This window comes from Lissotriton helveticus, chromosome 7, assembly GCF_964261635.1.
Source record: "Lissotriton helveticus chromosome 7, aLisHel1.1, whole genome shotgun sequence".
NCBI classification, from domain to species: Eukaryota; Metazoa; Chordata; class Amphibia; order Caudata; family Salamandridae; genus Lissotriton; species Lissotriton helveticus.
In genome coordinates, this window is record NC_136068.1 from 452,289,507 (window position 1) to 452,311,998 (window position 22,492).

The 22,492-nt window shown below is 48.4% G+C and overlaps 1 protein-coding gene across 3 annotated transcripts in view; it reads right to left on the reverse strand.

Annotated features, from left to right (window-relative positions):
• ALDOA (aldolase, fructose-bisphosphate A) overlaps window positions 1-22,492 on the reverse strand; it is a 52,528-nt gene that overhangs the window by 3,276 nt on the left and 26,760 nt on the right. For 2 of the 3 annotated variants that reach the window (XM_078652393.1, XM_078652394.1), the window contains exons 2-5: window positions 11,928-12,049; window positions 11,459-11,670; window positions 797-851; window positions 3-163 (exon numbers count right to left, since the gene is read on the reverse strand). In XM_078652393.1, the coding sequence (XP_078508519.1) occupies window positions 3-163; window positions 797-851; window positions 11,459-11,670; window positions 11,928-12,039 (540 nt within the window). In that variant the 5' untranslated portion in view covers window positions 12,040-12,049. Of the gene's footprint in view, window positions 1-2; window positions 164-796; window positions 852-11,458; window positions 11,671-11,927; window positions 12,050-15,232; window positions 15,380-22,492 lie in introns of those variants that run through there. The other variant, XM_078652392.1, reaches the window with a different exon arrangement.

The window sequence follows — 22,492 nt, forward strand, 5'->3', positions numbered from 1 at the left end:
ACCTGCTGGCAGATGCTGGCGTAGCGAGCCAGGACATTGGCGTTCTCCATGATGGACAGTTCAGAGGGGGTGTGCTCGGATATTTTCAGCACGCAACGCCACTTGGCAAAGTCGGCGCCATCCTTCTTGTACTGGGCACAGCGTTCAGCGAGACCATCGAGACCTGGGGATGGAAGGGTAGGTTCAAGGTATCAGACTGGCACAAATTACTGCCGTGAAATTTGACTCAGGATTTTTTTGGGTTTCAGGCAGCGTGGGTTAATAAAAAAAATGTATAAAGAAAAAGAGGTTGAGCATCAGTTGTTTCTGGTCCTGGTAAACCAAAGGGGTTGATCATAGACTGGCACTGGAATTACGAGGCGTGAAAAGGCAAATTATGAAACATAATGCAGCATATTCTAGGCAGAGCTTCACCGGCCTTTTTAACACATTGCTGTATCTGCACAGTTTTCTGCACAGTTTTCCCCTGTTAACACAGGGTAACATGTACATGGCAATAAGCAACTCAAAAGTGAGCAGTTAACCTCTGAAAACGGCTCACCAATGTGTGGCAATACACTTTTTTGTGACTGTTAATCGATTTGATCTTTAAAAAAATGGAAACTCGTATTTGTGAAATTTGAAAATATGCCGCAGATAAGCTTGTGTCATGCAGAAAACTCTAGGACCACAAAATCCCCAATTCCAGTGACCGGGGTCATACAGAAATGAGGAACATTACTCCTCCACCAAAGAAAATACCCCAAAACCTTACTTTCCCCAATCACTGGCAGCAAGGTAGGGCAAGTGAACTTACCTTGTGTAGTGGTCTCTCCGTTGGTTCCGGCCAAGGGGACAACACCTTTGTCAACCTACGGAGCAAACAAACAGGTGAGTGAAGGATCGGTAAATTTCCTTATCTGCATCAGCACCTTGTTTTGGAAGGCAGGTAGACCCCCTTTAGACACTAGGAATAGCTGAGGAATGCAATCAAATACATTCATTGTTTTGGGACCTGAAGGACGCCATTTGTGGGGTAAAGTAGAGTCACTAGAGACGAGACATAATTGGTGCTGTTGGTAAACACAAAGAATGTAGCAGCGGACCGTACGATGCCGCACCTAAAACCCAGTTCCAACAAGAGTCTCACGATGCCGCACCTAAAACCCAGTTCCAACAAGAGTCTTTAAAGTTTTGTGCCGCCAACCCCGACGTCAGCTGCTAATTGACGTCGCTGTGCTTTCCAGATCAAAGAGTACTTGGTTTGGTTTTCTATGGGGGCGCACCAAGAAGGAAGTCCAGAAAGATAGTCACTTGTATATATAGAAAAGTTCTTTATTTGTTTTAGTCCATCCTTTTAAAAACAATCATGCACTTTACAAACAAGTCAGCCAACGCGTTTCACTCCCTTCCAGGGAGTTTCTTCAGGGCTGAAAATCAAAGTAGATAAAAAAAACTTCCATGAGTTTTGTATTTCATAAATCATGTACATGAACACAATTCGTCATACTTATTTCATATTTACTCTAAATTAAAAAACATATTGCAGATAATAACTCTCACCACAACGGAGAACATAGTACCCAATATGAGAAAGACAACTAGAGCCACAGTGCAATGTAGCATAATCCCAATGCTATAATTACAACTCTTTCTTGCATAATACCTTCTCATTTCCTAATCATGTGTTTCCAATACATATTCGACACTGCCTTCTATCGCACAGGTAATCACAAATCTGTAACACATGAACATTGTAAAAACACGACAAAGCCCTTGATTCGGACCCTATTCTAACCTGTGTGGCCGTGGAAGGCGGAAAAGAACAAAATACGCGGCAACACAGAAAAGATTCTGAGATAAACTGTCTCAGAATATGTTAGACTGTAAAGATGTATTAGTATTTTTCCTGTAAGATTTAGCTAATTTTTGGTCACTCCCTTTTCTTTTCTGTGTTGCCGTGTATTTTGTTCTTTTCCCCCTTCCACAGCCACACAGGTTAGAATAGGGTCCGAATCAAGGGCTTTGTCGTGTTGTTACAATGTTCATGTGTTACAGATGTGATTACCTGTGCGATAGAAGGCAGTGTCGAATATGTATTGGAAACACATGATTAGGAAATGAGAAGGTATTATGCAAGAAAGAGTTGTAATTATAGCATTGGGATTATGCTACATTGCACTGTGGCTCTAGTTGTCTCTCATATTGGGTACTATGTTCTCCGTTGTGGTGAGAGTTATTATCTGCAATATGTTTTTTAATTTAGAGTAAATATGAAATAAGTATGACGAATTGTGTTCAGGTACATGATTTATGAAATACAAAACTCATGGAAGTTTTTTTATCTACTTTGATTTTCAGCCCTGAAGAAACTCCCTGGAAGGGAGTGAAACGCGTTGGCTGACTTGTTTGTAAAGTGCATGATTGTTTTTAAAAGGATGGACTAAAACAAAGAACTTTTCTATATATACACAAGTGACTATCTTTCTGGACTTCCTTCTTGGTGCGCCCCCATAGAAAACCAAACAAACATAATTGGTGCTGTACTGGGCTTGGTAGTCAATTGCTGGCCTATCCAGTGCTTAAAATGGAAATACAGAAGTGCTATTACTCACTATCCAGAGTGACCTGGTTACTCCTGAGAAGTGCCGACACTCTCCCATTAAGTATTACAGCAGTGCTAAGAAGTGCAGGCATTCAGTACTGCAGTCAATCTACCAATTTAAAGCCCTGGGCCTGTCAGGTTTGTGTGGGCTCAAATCACTAATGTCATGTGGGGCCCATCTAACTGGTTGCATGGGCCACGTTCAAAAGAAAAACGGTGTACTAGAAAACATTTCAAGGCAGCACAATTGTATAGCACCACCTAATAGCAAATCACGTTGTGTGCCTGGCCATGAATTTAGAATTAAAATCAATCTAAATCTGCCTTAGTGATGAACATATTTATCAGTGGCATTGCAGGGCTGTAGGAAGGTGGAGTATTTTGGTGATGTTGGTTAGACTTCACCATGCAATACGATCACAGACCCCAAAGATGGTCCTTGCATTCACACTAACAAATCCTTAGCTCTGTCCTAGGAGTCCAGCTTTACCAAAGCATTTCAGATTACCAGCAAGGGCATTAGTTAATATGACTAAAAAGAAATAAAAATACTCCATTTATAAATTAGTTGTATCTTGCGTTCGACACCAAATGAACAGAATAGCATACATATAACTGGAGTTATACATTTTAGGAGAAATATAAAAATCAGCGCAAAAGGATAGTGAGACTTTATCATTGTGGTCCAAGGGAAAAACCACCAGTGACAGTCGCTTGCAGGTCGAGTTGCGTGCTACCCTTGCAGGGTAAAAGATGGACCAGGCTTTGATAGTCAGTTCAAATTTACCAGGCCCACGGAGCCCAGGTGCAGAGGTGTCCTGGCTGTCCCTGGTGCTGAACAGGAGCTGTGGGAGTGCAGCTTTTATAGCTTGCATGGTGCCACAGGGAACAATACAAAATTACAATAATTGGCGGTGGCTGACGTCATTCCAAGGTTGGATCGAATTCCCTCAAGATTGTGTGTGGGGAATTTACGCGGTTTACAGCCTAGCTAAATAAACCCCTGGATAAAGGTACTTCGACGTTTGGTGGCCTCGGGGGATGGGGTAGCTGCCTGTAACAGTCTTCATGAAGGCTGGATTACAGTTCCCCACAATGCACTAGACCATCTGTATTTGGACAATTCCTCAGGAGGGTCCGATGGCCAGCGATTCTTCAGGTCCTGGGTGTTTATCTGCAGTTTGAGGGGGACTAGTACCACTAATCCAGGAAAGTCGGAGGGTGCTTCATACTAACATGGGTACCTCTGTCTGGGTGAACCTAGAGCTAGCCTAGGACAAGTGTCAATCAGGAAGTTCCAGGAGCATTGAAACGGGTGTGGAACATCGCTCTTTTACTGTGCGCAACTCCTGTGGACAGTCACAGCTATTGAATTAAAGCCAATATTGCGATTACCCTGTGCGAGCCCTAAAAACACCCAAGACTCCCTCCACCCCAACCTGGCCCCTGCCCCACATAACAGTCCACATCTGGAGCTTCCTGTCCCAACACTTCCCTGCCCATCCTGAACACTAGAGTACTATCTGCCTTAACCACTCGTGTGGTTAAGGCAAGCGTGGTTACGCTTGTGATATTCCGGCATGCGTGGTTCTGCCAGTGTTTCGGCTGTTCCCCACCACAGGCACCATATACTAGGGACTTATAAGGGGGGGGTGAGGTTGTTAATTTGGGTAACTAATTTAAACCGTTTAGGGAGACAGTTCAGGTCTTGGGGTCTGGGCTTAGGTCATGGGCAGCAGACTCCAATGCATTATCAGATTCATATCCATCAGCGTGGAGCAAAAAGTGGGGTGTGGATACAAAAAAGGCACTTTCCTACATGAATATAAAAGTGGGACCACATTGTCCCATAACCCTTCACGTACCTCCTGTGGTACCCAGTCAAGCCAACAAAGCCCCTGACTGGAGTCTGGATTTTGGGAGCCTCCAACTCCAGAATAGCCTGGATCTTGGGTTGGCCCTGGCCTACACCTACAAGGTGGGCCAAGTATACAACAGAACGCTGCCGTAACTGGCACTTGTCTCGATGTTTAGGCCCGCTTAGTGCAGGGCCAGTTAAACTTCCTTCAGGTGGACCACATGAAACTAAAGACAGCTAAATCATCTAGATATGCTCCACTATAGTTGTCCAAGACTCAGCACTTTATTCACCAACCTTTGGCAGGTGCATTTTCAATCCAAAAGACATCCCTTTAACTTAGAAGTGGCCCTCTTGGGTCAAACATGCTGACCTCTCCTTTACTTCCTGAGAGAGTCCAATCAGCCGGTACCCTGATGTGAAGTCAAAAGTACTTAAGAACTTGGCTGCACCAGCTTATCAATTCATCTCCTTTTGGAATGGGGTGAGAGCATACATTATGGTAACATCATTTAAACCCCTATAACCCACACAGGTCATTTCAGGTTTCCCACCTTTGGAAGGAGGCCTGGGGACTAGTACCACTGGGCTAGCCTGGGACTGGTACCACTGGGTTGGCCCAGGACTATGGGGAGGTTTCAATCACCCCTAGCTTTAGCACCTGGCTGTCCTCAGTCTTAATGCAAGCTTTGACTTTGTCTGTCAAGCTATAAATTTGGTTCTGGACAGGGAGGCCGTGACTAGTGTCCACATCATGGGTACACCATGTTGCCGGACCAGGTATCAGAGCAGAGCTAAACAAACTGACCTAGGACTTGCCTGCAGTCAGACTGCTGCTGTGCAGTAAGGGTTAGACAAACTGCCTCAACTGACCCATCCTGTGAGCGGTTTGCAGCAGGTCAGGGAGGGGTTCAATTTCCTCATACCAGCCCCCATCATAGACCATGGTAATGTCAACTCTGTCCTGGTGGGGTTTTAGGCTATTGCCATGGAGAACACTATGAACACTACCAAGGGTGCCCATGTCTACCAAGTAGGTGATTTCCCTCATCTTCTCCAAGATTGGATAGGACCAAGTCCACAGGTTTGATGGCCCTGGAAGCCACAGGATCCACTACCAACGCCAGTTGCCCTAGTTGGTACTCCACCAGTATTGACTTCTGGTTGTACCAGTGCTTGATAAGCTCCTGGTTGGTTGTTAAATGCTTATTTGCCTTCTCATGTAGTCAGTCATACATGAACGCAAACCCAGTATAGTCCACTAGGTCTTGCTTGGGCTCTTCGAGAGGTTTCTCCCATCCTTCTCTTATAGGATGGCCAAAGTTTAAAATAGCTGAATCCAACCCCTTTTTGTGGCAACTCTTTAAACGCCAACAGCAAGCAAGGTAACATGACATCCCATCTCCTGGTGGGTTATTCGTGGAGCCCCATTATCATACTTTGTGGTTTTATTGAGACTCCAAGCCAAACTATTTGTCTGAGGGTTAAGGGGGTTGAGAACTTGTAGTTCACTCCACATAGCCTTAAAACATAGACGTGAAACGTGTCCCTCTATCAGGTGCCACATCTTCAGAAAACCCAACCCTGTTAAAGATGCCAAGTAGGGCCTTTGCCACTCCAGGGACAGTGAAAGTCTGGAGGGGATTGGTCTTTGGATACCTACTTTCATGGTACACTACCACTAGAATTAACCCGTTCCTGGGTGTAGTTTGAAGGTCAATGGACCAACAGTGGCAATCCCTACCCTCTCAAATGGAGTCCTAACCACTAGAAGCGGAATTAAGGGAGTCTTTGGTGGTGTGCCCACCTTGAGAAAAAAAAAAATCAACAAAAAAAAATAAAAAATCACAGGAGTGCCAAAATTCCTCTCTTTTTCAGACATCTAGGACCAATAAAAATGGGCCACCAACCTGTCCTAGGTTTTGGTTTGTCCCAGATGTCCAGCTAAGGATATGTTATGGGCTAATTTCAACATGAACTCTGTACATGGGGGGGGGGGGTGATTATTACTATTGGCATGGGCTGCCCCTGGTTTGGGTTCCCTGGCCTCAGTCCTCAGTGTACAGAAGCCCATCTACCCAGTACAGTAGACCCTGTGGGTAGCACCGACATACTTTTCTTTCAGTCCAAGTCCTTCACGAGTAGGCCACTGCTTTTGCTCTTAGCAAAAACCACCAATCATAAGTGTCCACCTCATTGCCTTTTATCCAACCCGGTAGTGTTTTGACTGTAGAGTCCAAAAAGTTCACCCATGTCTGGTTTTGACCTTTTATGGGTGTTCCTAAACGACTGCCTGTATTCCTCTGTAGTGGGTCCAAATCCTTCTATCAAGGTCTATCTTCAGTGAAGGCTCATAGGACTCAACTACATCTTCTTTAAGGGTTAGCACACTATCTCTGCCCTTTACCGAGATAAACTCAAAGTAGAGAGCCCAAGTGCTGGCGATCCTTCTCATTTTGCAGGCCCTCTCAAAGGCTTCAAACCACTTATCAATGCTATCACCATCACTAAACTTGGGGGTTAATCCTTTTGGGGTTTTAGAGTCCAATGATTCCTCCTCCCAGTTTGTGCCACCATATTAGGGCGTCACACCAATCTTAACCCTTCATTCCCCAAGGGCTAATCTCCTTTCCTCAAGTAGACATGTTTTCTCCTCTAAGGAAGAATAGGTCAAGCTCTTCCTCAAGGGTTCCTACAACCTTCAATGGGGGTCTCCTAGAGACCTTCACTTCCCACTGGTGCACTTCCCACTGTCGCTTCCCACTGGTGCGGGGGGGTCTGGGAAAGGGCTGAGAGTTGAGGCCTTTACCTTCTTGCCCATCATTACCACTTTGGGGGTACAACACCATCCTCTCCCTCTTCAGGATCTTCTGATGGGTGGCCCCCCTCTATTCTCCCATAGGAGCTGAGGGCTTTCTTAAGTTCTTCCTTTTTAGCTGTAATTCTATAGCAATGTCCCTTGCTTTGCAAAAAACCCTCATATCACTGATCCTCCAGGCTAAGATGACCGCAAGGTCAAGATACTTCCCAACCTCCACTCTGCCTAACTTTTTACTTGGAAGTTGGGTATTTTTTTTTTTCAACACCTTTTTTTAACTTTCCTGAGCCTTTTTAATGTACTACTTGAATAGGGGTCTTCATGATGCCCTAATAATCCAATTAAATCTTTCAAAAAATATGTCTGAATACATTTATGATGCTAAAGTTGAATTGATTTCTTGGCCATAATCACTTAGGAATGACAGACTAAAAGTGCATTGACTTTCCCACACTTAGTGAGGGCAACGTCGACATGGAACAGTTTGCACTGTTCCTGGAATGGAAAGAGGATTTATATAGCGCGATGGCTACCCAAGGGCGTCCCAGCGCTGTAAAAGAAAAAGTAGAGGGTTAAGCAGTGGAGGCTGGAATTTGAGAACAGAGAAAGAATTAAATCGGAGTCCTATTAAAAAAGCCAGGTTTTTAAAAGTTTTCGAAAGGTGAGCAGATTGGATTCCGATCTGATAGGAAGGGGAAGAGAGTTCCAAGTCTTGGCCAGATTGTAAGAAAGCGAGCGGCCTCCCCATCTGGCTCGAATACGTCGTACTGAGGTGAAGTGGGAGGTCGCGGATCTGAGGGGGCGGGTGGGAAGATAGGCCTTCACTAAAGGGCAATTGATGGAAGGGCCTGTTCTCCAATAAGAGCGATGTGCAATGCACATGCTCTTGAATTAAATTCTGGCTTTCACAGGGAGCCAGTGAAGGTCTTTCAATCTGGCTTTTACTGAGGTTCGACGAGGGATGTTCAGAAGAATTCTTGCCGCACAGTTTTGAATAATTTGGAGTTTAGTGAGTGTGGACTGTGGGGCGCCAAGATATAGGGCGTTGCCACAGTCCAGACGTGAAAGAATTAGTCCTTGGACCATAATCCTTCTTGAGTGGAACGGGAGGAGAGGGAGAATTTTTCAGAGTTGCCTCATCAGTCCAAAGCAGGTGGCGGCGAGCTTGGTTGCTTGGTGGTTGAAGGTGAGAGTTTGGTCGCGCCAGATGCCTAGGCTCTTGATTTGCTCCTTGGGTTGCGGGGGGTCACCTAAACAGAGGGGCCAGATGGAGTCAATGGATTTTGTGATGTTTCCAAGGAGCAGTACCTCTGTTTTATCCCTGTTAAGTTTTAAGTGGGAGTCAGACATCCAGGCAGCGACCGCTTCCAAGCATTTGTGAAGGCTGTGGTGGGATTTAAGAGGGGGGGTCCAACGCTACCACCAGCTGCTTGTCGTCCGCATAGGTGACAATTTTCACACCGAAAGGGCGGACGACATCAGCCAGAGGACTGAGGTAAACATTGAAAAGGGTGGGACTCAGGGAGGAGCCCTGAGGCACTCCGCAATTAAGAGGTTTACTGGAGGAGGTGAACTCCCTCTCAAATACTTGGAAGGATCTGTCTGAGAGGAAGGATATCATCCAAGTGAGTGCTGTTCCTGACACTCCTATCATACCAAGGCTGTGGAGTAGAATGCTGTGGTTTACAGTGTCGAAGGCGGCACTCAGGTCGAGTAGGACGATGGCCGTAGACCCGCCACCGTCCAAGATCCTTCTTGCCTCCTCCGTCACTGCAATCAGGGCAGTCTCTGTTCCATGCCGAGGCCTGAAGCCCGTCTGGGTGGGATCAAGTATGTTATTAGATTCTAGGAAGTCAGTCAAGACAGAATTGACGTACTTCGAGAAGTTTGCTGAGCCAGGGTAGGAGGGAGATGGGACGGTAATTAGAGGGATTGGATTGATCATGACTGGGTTTTTTTAAATAAGGCTTTGACCATAGCTCTTTTCCATAAGGGTGGGACAATTCAAGTATGGAGGGAGGAGTTGAGCAGGTCTTGGATGATGGGTGATATCTGACTGGTTATTGGAGTGAGAACCCTCGGGGGAGCTGGATCGGTGGGTGATCCAGATTTGACCGGTCCGATGATTTTTTCTAGGTTGATTAGGTCTAGTGCTGGGAGGCTGTCAAGAGAGTTAAGTGGGGCTGTCATGGGGCCTATGTCGGCGGAGTCTCTGGGCGGGGTAGCAGAGTTAAGGAAAGAGGAGTTGGTGACGTGAAGGTTGGGGCAGTTACTGAAGATGGGGTCTAGGAGATGGCCTTTTTGATGGGTGGGCCCGGGGAAGAGTTGATGTAAATCGAGGGCATGTAGGCTGGAGGAAAGTTCTCTGGCGGTGGGGTCGTTCGTGTCATCTAGATGGTTGTTGAGGTCGCCCAGAATTGTAAAGTTAGCAGAGCTGAGTGCAAGATTTGCAGCTATCGGGGCGAGATGAGAAAGAAATTGACCCCGAGACCCTGGCGGGCGGTATATGAGCATACCCAATAAGGTATGAGTGGAGCTAAGTTTTATAAAGAGAGGGAGACATTCACTGTCCGGAAGATGAACGGGGGTGCTGGTAACTTCGTAATCTGCTTTATGGATTACTGCTAGGCCACCGCCTATTCCTTTCTTTCGGTCGAGGCGGAGTATTTGGTATCCAGGCGGAAGTGCTTGTACCAGATCGGGTTCCGAGTGTTCCTGCAGCCACGTCTCTGTGACGAAGAGGATATCTGGGCTTGTTTCCTCTAACATTAGGAACATTTCAGTTGAGTGCTTGGGGAGTGAGCGGCAGTTGAGCAGGAGCATGGAGTATGTTGTGGGTTTCATTGACAGATGGAGTGAAAAGTGAAAGCCACACTGCTTGCAAGCAGGATGTTTTATAGATGGGTCCCAAACGTGTAGGCAGGGTGACTTAGCTGCGCTTCCGGAGCATACACATGATATATACTGCCGTCAGGTGACGACCAGGGGGCGTGGCGTGATGGCGCCAAGAAGTGTTGGGTTTCTGTTGCCGCGTCAGCGCTCAATCCGCTGCCTTGCACAACCAGTTGCCAGTGAGGGTGAGTAATTAAAAACACAAGTATCAGTGACAATAAGTACATTTTTTAATTCCTGCTGTCTGCAATGGCAGGCCTGCTCTTATTAGTTTACTTTGGTCCCCTTCACCACCCATGCATGCACTAGTGTACCACAGCTACCCTATACAAGGGATGTAGAAGGGGGTAATCAATTTAAACCTAACAGTTTTAGGGAGAGAGCAGACACCCGCCGTCTGGGCAGCAGGCCCCGGTGCACTACGCAAGTCATAACCATCAGTATTGGAGAGAAAAAAGTGTTTGGGGGGGACCTTATAAAAAGGGGCACTTTCCTACAGGGACCCTTAAAATTAAATGGCCCAGAGCAAACTGCACCAGCTGCTCCAGTGGGGTAACGAAACTTGGAGGGGGGCCTGCAGGGTACTTTGAAGGACCCCCCCTCCAAACTCAATCTGGAACTCTCCGGCTGAAGTGCAGTGCAGTACTGAGCCCCCCCACCATGCGGCAGCCTGTGTTACACCCCTGAGCTGCTCCCTGCACCCGTCTCGCATAGAAGGCCAAACTATCAACCATTTAACAAGCTTAAGTGAAGAATGACAGGATTTCATCTAAAGAAGGGAACATAATGCTTGGCACTTTAATTCCGGGCATTTAAGAGAAACACGCCATTTTAGGAGAACCCATTAGATTGAAGCATCAGGATTAGTCAAGACAGGGTGAAGAGCCATACAGAAATGCATGAAACTAAGTGAGGAGCATAGAAGCAGAATATGGGTAGCATGACATGAAAGCAATAAGAGCACGTACGGAACAAAACCAGAATGTGCAAGATAGGAATAGGCAACACTTGTGGCCTCAGCATGGAGTCTACAATACAGGCCTGGGAAAAACACAGGCAGTCGTACTATCTGTATCAAAAACAGGGAAAGTGGTTTTGTGGGGTTTTTTTTTGACTGAACTGCAAAAGGTCCTCAAACTAGGGAAGTAATATATTCCCCTCCAACACCAGTTAGACCCTTTTTTCATCTCCCACTCATGTAAGAGTGCAACCTTCAAGTGCTCAGGTTTTGGACTGTGCCACAGAGGTGAACAAACGGCGGCACCCGCTGGTACGCCAAGGCCCTGGTAGGCCACTAGCTACCCACCTTAATTCCAACCACGGCTCCTTTGTCCTTGATGACCTGGACGAAGGAGCGCTTGTCGTCGGCATGGTGGTAGAGGGTCTCGTGGAAGAGGATAACGCCACCAATGCAGGGGTTGACGCGGTCGTCGGCGGTGAAGAGCAGCTGGCGGTAAAAGCGGCGGTTCTCTTCTGTGTTCTCTACGTTGATGGAGTTCAAGCGTTTAGCAATGCTACCTGCAGTGGGTGAGGACAGACAAAAGTTAGCATTTAGGATGAGCAGTCAGCATCCACCACGAGGTGGCAGGGACAAAAAAACGTACAAATCTAAATCACTATTTGCACTCTCCCTACGACTCGGCCTTCCTGCACAGAGATTTAATACCTATTAAACCACGCAGTTTCCAAACGCCTCCAGCCCCCTATTAACGTGGTTACCAGTGACCAATCCCCCCACACTTTGCTTTTGCTGCCCTGTGCTGCCCCGCTCTCACCGGTGGACTCGTCGGCCGCCAGTATGCCCTTGCCGCAGGCCACGATGCGCTGCGCGATGTCATGGAGCTCCTTCTTCTGCTCCGAGGTCAGAGCGGGGTACTGGTGAGTCATCGTGAATGTTCTGGGTGGAAAACAAAGATGAAAGGTTAATGTACTATAGGTGAGGGTACCCTTACTACTTCGTCCTCCGACTCATTTTAGCAACATGCCAGGAGTGGAAATAAATTACATCACAGGATTGACTCCTTGCGTCACCCGTAGCCACCCAGTCTCCCATCTGTCACTGAGGGGCTAGGAGAAGATACAAGTGTAGGTAATAAAACACGAGAAAGAAGACCAGGGCACTCAAGGCCTCCACCAATACGTATATAAGTTTAAGAATATGGGCAAGAATGTAGTGCAAAGAGCTGAGAACTTTACCTTCCTAGTTCCCACAATTTTGGATAACTAAAAACACAAGGTACAGTATAGCTCAGCACATACCCCAAAGTTAAAGAGATTAATGACACATGGTATAGTACAGTACCCAGATTAATAGTTGCCAAGCAAAATAATCTCCAGAAAGAAAAAAACTTCAGATTCTTGTGAAAAAATATCCTTTTATTCTTTCGTATGGTGATTCTTCATTAAAAACACAATACAAGTTCTTAGGCTATTAACTTGCATTGTGTTTTTAATGAAGAGTAATGAAGAATCACCAAATGAAAGTATAAAAGGATATTTTTTTCACAAGAATCTGAAGTCTCACGCTATTCTTTCGGGGGATTATTGCATGTTTGGCAACTATTAATCTGGATACTGTACTATACTATGTGTCATTAATCTCCTTAACTTTGGTGTATGAGCTGAGCTATTCTGTAACAAGTGTAGGTAATGCAGTATGTGAATGCGATATTAAAGCCTCGTTAAATTCCGTTCCTGCTGCTGCATTCGTGGTCCCCGAAACCACTCCCCACAACCTCGAGAATACCGAGGCGCCCATGCCCCGTCCAGCACAGATCACAAAATACCCTAAAGTTTGCAAAATGCCGGAAAACCATTCATTGGGAGCTTCGATTTGCATGCGGTCTGTCGTCGTTAGCGGTCTCGATAAAGGATTCTTGTCGAGGCATCCTGACCCCTTACAGAGATCACCAGCCACTGCCTGTAGGATGCCCGAAGTCTTATCTGTCCCTCGGGGTGGAGGGTCTTATCTTTGGCTAAAAATATTTCAGGGAGGGTTGTCTCTATGGGTGCCAAAACGAGTCTTGTGACCGGTAAAACTGCGACTAGGGTGGGAGGGATTTTGGGATGCCCATAGACAGGTTATTAGTGTGAGATTTGTCCCCTGCATGCATTTAACCCATTCTAGTCTTGTTTTAAATTTCCCACGATTATACAACAGAACTGTAGTAGGCGTTATAGCTCTGCACCTAGAATTCTTCCCGGCGTAAGGTTTGTACTTGCTTGTAGTTCAGTATTGCTGTATTGGCATTTAAGTGCATGTTGCATAGCTCTGAGGGCCTACAGCGCTCCAAAGCTTGTGTAGATTGGTCTCCACCCTATGCCTTGGCACTAAACAGGCCCTCATACTCACTGAAGCATCATTTTATCTTTAGCCTGGTCTCCACCCTATGCCTTGGCCCTGGTACTAAACACGCCCTCATACTCCCTGAAGCATCATTGTATCTTTAGCCTCGTATCTACCAGACCACTTGCCCGTGTATTGTTTTTCCTACCCTGGCCGTGTATCATCTGCCCACGGGGCGTGCGTCAACCTGTTTTTGTGCACAATTCCGATAGAAGGCGTCAAGGGCATCCAGAGGGCAGCGCGCCTTCAGGGGAAACGGTCTCCTTCCCTCATCCCCGGCTAATGCGGTTATTGATTGAGCTGCATAGAAGAGTGCATGGAGCTCGTTTCGGCCCTTTTATACACCAAATAGCCTCTTTTACCCGCCACGGTTTGTACGCTGGGCTTTATGGCCCTGCATAAAACGACAGTCTGTGTATACCAGTGTATATAACGGGAAACAAAATATATCCCTTTGAATTAGGCCTTGGGCTAAAAGAAACATGGCGTTCAACGGCAAAACACAGCCAAGGTCAGCTCTGAAAGGCATCCCTGAAGGAATGGAAATATTAAGTAACGGGGTACGTGATTAAGCACGGTAAAGCCACGCTCCTTTAGATTTCGTATGTAGCGTCACTGAAACGTCGCTAGGCACCGCACTCGGGAAGTGACTCAGCCAGCGATGCAGCAACAGGCCCAGCTGGCCAGCACGTACACCGGCGCTAAGCCGGAGGGAGGGGGCGAGAGGGTTAACGCAGGGGGAACCTGAGGGGTCCTCGAACATCTACCGTCGCCTCCACTTAAAGGTGCGCAGCGTAGCCCAAAACATACGGATTTAAAAGAAAAATAAAATTATCGACAAAATGAACGACTGTAAGAGAGACTACCGACGGCAGATTATTTATAGACTGTCGGGTTGCTACGTCACACCTTCATCCTACAAGCACCCGCATCCAACAGCAAACGCATTCACTTCTCATTTTTGGACCAAAATCCACTCGGGTATGTATGCGCTAATTTATAAACATTTACATAATTCATATGTAAACAGGGACAAGTCAATCACCAGATTAGTTTCATCCACGCCAAAATTCCCCATTACTGTCCGTAATGTACCAGTAAATGAACCTAAAGCGCCCCATCAGCCTCCCATTTCTAGTACTCGGCGGAAAATGTGTAACACGCATCCGACCCTCCGCTTCCCTCAAAATAACAGCCCTTCGTGCAAGTCACTACAGCCCCCACCTCTTTAAAAAGAGCTCTCGCAATCAGGAAGGACTAGGTCTTCTTCAAGGTCATTGCAGTTTGCCATCTCTCAAGCGCCGAGATGTGAAAGAGGCCTGCCCGCTGCAGATTTTCCTATATGTTCATGTCGCGTGGAGTTTTAGTGAGCACTACACATCAAACCGGAGCCTCGAAAGGACGCCAATCCACCAGGTGGACGGTGTAAAGATGAAAGGATGGAGGTTTGATACCGAGGCTACTGCCCGAGTGAGCCACGGTGTGAATACAAAAGGACGCCAATAAAGAGATGAAAATGTTCCGCAAACGACATAAAAACCCAGACGCTCCTTCCTTCGAGGAAAAATAAATATATATTTATTTATATCGGACACACTCGTAACATGTGACATTCTAGACATTTCTATCCCATCACGAAAACCAGGTGAGAGGGGCCTTCCCTAAAATTTGGCCTAAAAATTAAAACATACCTGTTGGAGGAAGAATGTCATTAAGCAACAGCCCCGGCCTCACCTGCTCTGCTGTTCCGCCTGCTCTTGAGACCGTCGGCTCGCACTGAACGTTTCTAAGGGCGGGCGCGGGTATCAGGGCTCGCCTCGGACGGACACGCCCACCGGGGAGGGAAGGGGCCGGACTCCTCTGACGTCACACCGAGGCACGGCTTTCAAAGCAGGGGCGGGGCTAGGCCAGTGATTCAGCCCTTATAGAGGCGAGGTGCCCCGCGAAATCCCCAGCTCGACACAATCAGAAGGGGCGTGACCCGGCGTGTACGAAGCAGCGAGGGAGTGATGTGGGACACAATGAGAAGGCATAGGCGCAGGCCACCTTGAAATAGGAGAACATAGAAGCCTGTCTCTTCCGCAGAGGAAGCAGAATGATGCTGTTTAAGGGGCGTGGTTTTAAGGGTGGGCGAGTCCAAGAGCATTCATATATGGACATCTGTACAGAGCATTTTTTTAAAATTATATATAAAGGAGGGGTTGGTTTGTCTTGTAACACCAGATCCCCGCTGCTCGGTACGTGACAGAATACACACAGTCTCGCTAAATCTTCAAGGTGATGAGTCACTCCCCCCAATACTCATCCCGCCCCGTAAAACCCCACTGCTAAGAAAACAAGCATTGGAAATGCAATAGGTCTCGCAGCATTAGAGTTAGTGCTTTTAGAATTGTTTATGGGTTTTTTTTGTAAATCTTTAGCATTTTTGTTTCCTGTAGCCAATGCTAAAGAATTACAAATAAAAAAAGCCATAAACAATTCTAAAAGCTCTAACTCAAATGCTCCGAGACCTATTGCACTGTGTGAGGGTGAGGGGTTGAGGGTGAGTGAGGGTGAGGGTGGGTGAGGGTGAGTGAGGGTGAGTGAGGGTGAGTGAGGGGTTGAGGGTGAGTGAGGGGTTGAGGGTGAGTGAGGGGTTGAGGGTGAGTGAGGGGTTGAGGGTGAGTGAGGGGTTGAGGGTGAGTGAGAGTGAGGGTGAGTGAGGGTGAGGGTGAGTGAGGGTGAGTGTGAGTTAGGGTGAGGGGTTGAGGGTGGGTGAGGGTGAGGGTGAGGGGTTGAGGGTGAGTGAGGATGAGTGAGGGTGAGTGAGGGGTTGAGGGTGAGTGAGGGTGAGTGAGGGTGAGTGAGGGTGAGTGAGAGTGAGTGAGAGTGAGGGTGAGTGAGGGTGAGTGAGGGGTTGAGGGTGAGGGGTTGAGGGTGAGGGGTTGAGGGTGAGTGAGTGAGGGTGAGGGGTTGAGGGTGAGTGAGTGAGGGTGAGGGGTTGAGGGTGAGGGGTTGAGGGTGAGGGGTTGAGGGTGAGGGGGTGAGGGTGAGGGGGTGAGGGGTTGAGGGTGAGTGAGTGAGGGTGAGGGGTTGAGGGTGAGGGGTTGAGGGTGAGGGGTTGAGGGTGAGGGGGTGAGGGTGAGGGGGTGAGGGGTTGAGGGGGTGAGGGTGAGGGGTTGAGGGTGAGTGAGTGAGGGTGAGTGAGGGTGAGGGTGGTGGCCCGATGGGAGAGAGCAGCCAGGATGGGAGAGAGTGTGAGAGAAATGGCAGGATGAGAGAGAGATGGCAGGATGGGAGAGAGAGATGTCAGGAAGGGAGAGAGATGGCAGGATGGGTGAGAGAGATGGCCGGATGGGAGAGAGTGTGAGAGAAATGTCAGGATGTGAGAGAGATGTCAGGATGTGAGAGAGATGGCAGGATAGGAGGATAGGCGAGAGGGCGTCAGGCAGACAGAGAGAGAGAGTGGGAGGAGCAGTGACTCTGTTACAGACAGATCGAGGGAAGTAGGGAGAGAGGTGAGGGGAGGGAGAAACGGCGGCCGCGATTACTGACACTTCAGGAGAGAGGGCGCGTGAGGAGAGCTGAGAGTGACAATGTCAACAAAGGACGGGAGGGCATGAAGAAAGGAGACCCCCTTGCAGAGGTGACGGGCAGAGAAGAAGAGACAGCGACTGGTGAAGGGTCATAGACAGAGGGCAATGGGAGAGAAAGGCGACATTGGCAGGGAGAGAGAGCAGTGATGGAAACACAGTTCATTAGACAGGAAGCGTAAAGGGTGTGAGGCTGGAGGGGGTACCAGGTGCGGCCCCCGCTCGGGGAAACGAGGTGGAAACAGAGAGAAGCGCTCCACAGCCAGAGGCAAAAGACGGGGTCCGGGCACAGGCGAGGAACGAGGGCACATTGGGTACAGGCAGCATTCATAACAGGGCGCGCTGGTGAGCGCCAAGCCTTCCTGCCCCCCAGGCCTGGAGAACAGACAGCAAGGCCCAGCTGCAGCCGCCCTGGCCTCCCGCCAGCCCCAGGAGATCAGCCGCCTGCAGGAGGAGTGATTCACCGCGGCGGCACAACGGAGCCTGTGTGCAGCGGCAGCGGCGGGCCGAGGGCCTGCTTGTTTTGGAACAGACGTATTGCATTGAAAAAATAAAGTTTACGAGGGCTTGAACCGGAGCTCAGCGACCGCTGCTCTATTTTAAGAAGCGTCTCGCGCTGTCACATAGACGCAGGCAGCGCGAGGCGCGTCTTTGCTCGCTGAAATGGTTTGCGAGATGTTTGTCACGAGCAAATGTAGCGCCTTGAAATAATAACGGGACACTGCGCAGAAATATTGTGTAAATCAGTGTGCATAAAAAAGGTGGCGTTCTGAATTGAAAATGTACATACTGGCTGGTTTGTCACTCCTTGATTCTGGTGGTGAAAACCCTAACAAGACGAAGAGAGCGAGAGTGAGCTGGCCCTGGAAACGCCTCCCCTCCCTGCTGTTTGTTTCAACAGAAAGAGGAGAGGAAGCAGCGCTGCTTGCCAGCACAGCCGCCCATAGGCAACAAGACGGAGGGAAGAGAGGGGAGGGGGGAGGAGAAATGCGACACGGCGGGAGGGGGCGGACCGGGTAAAATAAACAAGACGGAGGGAAGAGAGGGGAGGGGGGAGGAGAAATGCGAGGGGCCAGAGCGGGTAAAATAAACAAGACGGAGGGAAGAGAGGGGGGAGGAGAAATGCGACACGGCGGGAAGGGGCAGGCAGGATGACTCAGGGGAGGGGGCGGAGCGGGGCAGAGCGGCATGTGGGTGTGAAGAAGCCGGGCCTTTGAAGTGAAGCTAAGCTTCACTTCAAAGGTGTCGGAGGAATGCGGGCGGCTGTGCACGCGCTTTTAAGCTCAATGCACATGCGCATTGAGCTTAAAAGTCACGGGCACTGCAAGGAATCGCCACGATTCCTTGCAAGTTAGATAAAGAGTCGATGAGCCCCTATAGTCTCGCTTGCTCGATGCGCATGCGCATCGACAGGCGAGACCTAAAAACGTAACCGGAAATGCTCTTAAAATAGGTCACCATTTCACACCTAGCTGAAAAATTAATGACGCTGATACTCTTTCTGCACGCCTTACATTACATTACAGGAGCAGCCGACCTTGAAGCCGGGGAACAAGGTTCGAGTCTGGTGAGAGGCTCAAACAGCCTTTGATTTTGGGCAAATCACTTAAGCTCCCCGTGCCTAAACAAGCATTGGAAATGCAATAGGGCTCACATTAGGAAAGTTTGAGCTATTGGTCTTATAAATGAATTTTTTTTATTTATGTGTTATTTTTTAAAATAGCTAAATTAATAGCTTTGTCATTTACAATGCCAATAGTTATAACTTTCGCAAACACCTATAGCATTTGTAATGCAACATGTTTTGTATTTACGTGACTTAGATGTATTGATATTACAAATATCAAAGGCTTTTAATTTTTTAAAATAATTAATACTTAAATAATTTATTTAATTTGTAATGGCAATAGCTTAAACTTTTGTAAATAACTTTTGTGAAGATTATGTTCAGTGTTTTTTATTGTGACGAAAATCCAAGAACAGAAGTGAAATATTAACATCTTTTTGTGATTTGTAATAAAGCATGAAAGCTTGAAAACAGCTTGAAACATTGAATGAAACATATTTGAACCAGTGATGCTGTGGTTGCGCTGAGTGATGCTGTGGTTACGCTGAGTGATGCTGTTGTTGCGCTGAGTGATGCTGTAGTGGTGCTGAGTGATGCTGTGGTTGCGCTGAGTGGTGTGTGCATCGGTGGAGCTTAGTGGGTGCATTGGTGGAGCTGTGTGGTGGGTGCATTGGTGGAGCTTAGTTGGAGCATCGGTGGAGCTGTGTGGTGGGTGCATCGGTGGAGCTGTGTGGTGGGTGCCTCGGTGGAGCTGTGTGGTGGGTGCCTCGGTGGAGCTGTGTGGTGGGTGCATCGGTGGAGCTGTGTGGTGGGGGCCTTGGTGGAGCTGTATGGTGGGTGCCTCAGTGGAGCTGTGTGGTGGGTGCATCGGTGGAGCTGTTTGGTGGGTGCATCGGTGGAGCTGTGTCGGTGGAGCTGTGTGGTGGGTGCATCGGTGAAGCTGGGTGGTGGGTGCATCGGTGGAGCTGTGTGGTGGCTGCATCGGTGGAGCTGTGTGGTGGCTGCATCGGTGGAGCTGTGTGGTGGGTCGTTCGGTGGAGCTGTGTGGTGGGTGCCTCGGTGGAGCTGTGTGGTGGGTGCATCGGTGGAGCTGTGTAGGTGGGTGCATCGGTGGAGCTGTGTGGTGGGTGCCTCGGTGGAGCTGTGTGGTGGGTGCATCGGTGGAGCTGTTTGGTGGGTGCATCGGTGGAGCTGTGTCGGTGGAGCTGTGTGGTGGGTGCATCTGTGGAGCTGTGTGGTGGGTGCATCTGTGGAGCTGTGTGGTGGGTGCCTCGGTGGAGCTGTGTGGTGGGTGCCTCGGTGGAGCTGTGTGGTGGGTGCATCGGTGGAGCTGTGTGGTGGGTGCCTCGGTGGAGCTGTGTGGTGGGTGCATCGGTGGAGCTGTGTGGTGGGTGCATCGGTGGAGCTGTGTGGTGGGTGCCTCGGTGGAGCTGTGTGGTGGGTGCATCGGTGGAGCTGTGTGGTGGGTGCCTCGGTGGAGCTGTATGGTGGGTGCCTCGGTGGAGCTGTGTGGTGGGTGAATCGGTGGAGCTGTGTGGTGGGTGCATCGGTGGAGCTGTGTCGGTGGAGCTGTGTGGTGGCTGCATCGGTGGAGCTGTGTGGTGGGTGCATCGGTGGAGCTGTGTGGTGGGTGCATCGTTACAGAGGGAATCTGTACTTGGAGGAAGTGGGGAGAAAATCAGTAGGGGATAGGTAGAGCTTGAGCCGGGAGAGAAATGCATCTACAAGCGGCTTGCCAATAGTGAGATTACAAAGCTTCACACACGAAGAAGAGCCGAGGAGTTTGACAGAAAAAAGGTCACTCCGGGAATGGGTACAAAGCAAAAAATTAAGTTTTTCATGAAAAAAGAGAGTAAACTGGCAGTGGAACTACCCAGATTACCGGAGCAGTTTTGAGTTTCTTAGCACACCTCCGCCTGAGCCCGCATTCAAGGAAAGATCAAAATTTCAAACAAACATGGGCACTCTTCATATGCAGCCGCCTCTTCCTCGAGATGTCAGCGCTGCATTGCTAGGCACTGCTCGTCAGACAATGTCCACAGGAAAAAAAGAAAATATATCCTTAAATGCGCAATGAAAACAATTACGACTGGCAAGGTGATCTGCAAGAACTATACTTACAGAGGGAAGGAATATGTACTTGGAGGAAGTGGGGAGAATATCAGTATGGGATAGGTAGAGCTTGAGCCAGGAGAGAAATGCATCTGGGAGAGAAATGCATCTACAAGCGGCTTGCCAATAGTGAGATTACAAAGCGTCACACACGAAGCAGAGGAGTTTGACAGAAACAAAGGTCACTCCCGGAATGGGTACAAAGAGAAGGGTTTAGTCTGGGAGATTGATGGGAGTGAGTAAGGGTGACGAGAATAGGGTGAGGGAAAGCTAGAAGACATTCAACCAGAAAAGGAAAAGCTGCCATGTTAAAATAAACGCGAGACACGGCCTGGCGGCCGTGTAAAGTGAAAGTACGGCCGGCCTGGGCAGTGAAAGGGGAGGAGGAAGGAGAAATGCGAGTCACGGCAGCAGCAGCCTTTGATGTTGCCGCCGGCCGTGCAGTGAATAATTAGGGGAGGAGAAATGCCGGCTGGGGGAAGCTGAGATGCCTGTGGGAGGGAGGCTTTAATGTGCTGGTGGCTTTGATGTGCACAAGCTTTTTGCCAATGCGCTTGCGCATTGAACTTGTTTTACTCGGGCACAGCAACAAATCGCCGAGATGGTTAAGCTCTAGTTAAGCCACAATATAGCTCGCCAGCTATGCGCAAGCCCATCAGCAGGCGAGCCCTAAAAACATGAATGTGTCCGCCTGTAATGCAACTGGTGCTCATGTATAGCGCTCTGATACCTTTGGGTTATATAAAACTGCTAAAAAAAAGTTTCTGTAGCGTGGTAGTTGCTAGCATCTATACATATTGCATGAAGTTTGTTATTTAAGTGGGATGAAAAAACTTAGGGGTCCCTCAGAGGGGCGTGGCCAATGAAATTAAGGGTGTGGCTTAAAACACTAAGCTAAAAATCTGTGCTTAGCATAGCGTGCAGCCCAACTTGTATTTTGATGTTTCTGTCAGTGCATCCAGATATATGATTCAAGTAACATCATACCTACAATAAGTCAGGACTATTGGCTTTGTCAATGGTTGTTAGTTGCATAAGATAAATAAGCAGCAACTATGGCATGTATATAATATTGAAAAAACTTTCACTTAAAGCCATGGTGACACCATGCCAATGTTGCTGTTCCTGAGTTTCAAAAAGTGAAGGGAAATCCAGAGAGAAAAGGACTCTCTTTAAAGGATTTCCCTTCCCTTACAACGTTCACCTGGCATTCCAACATGGCTGCCCGGCGCTTCAGCTCCGTGGAAACCCCATGCACAACATCATAACGCGGCCCTCCAAGCCCCACTAAATTATCTGTAAGGGCCAAATGCCAAAATCGGACGATCTGGAGCGTCTGCCGCTGGGGCCGCCGATACTTCCAGCGGCTGCTCTGCCGTGATATTGGCAATATCGACCCCTGGCGAGAACACCTCAAGATGGCGCCCTGAGGTAGAAGTGGGAGGCCGCGGTGAAACGTTCCTGAAAACACCTTATTAGCCCCTGTACAGTGTACTATAGGTACCCAGGGCATAGGTGCACCCAAGGCCTACCAGGGGCTGCAGCATATCTTTTGCCACCCCTGGCTGGCTATCCAAACTGACACAACTGGCTGATCACTCAGCTGGGGCAAGGTCGTGTAATCACCCCTTGCTTAGATATAGTATACCTATATCTAAACCTATATCTGGACACATATATGCCTATCAGTCACTCCTATGGCAGGCCATAACAATCCTGGAGGCAGAGTGCTTGGTTTTATGT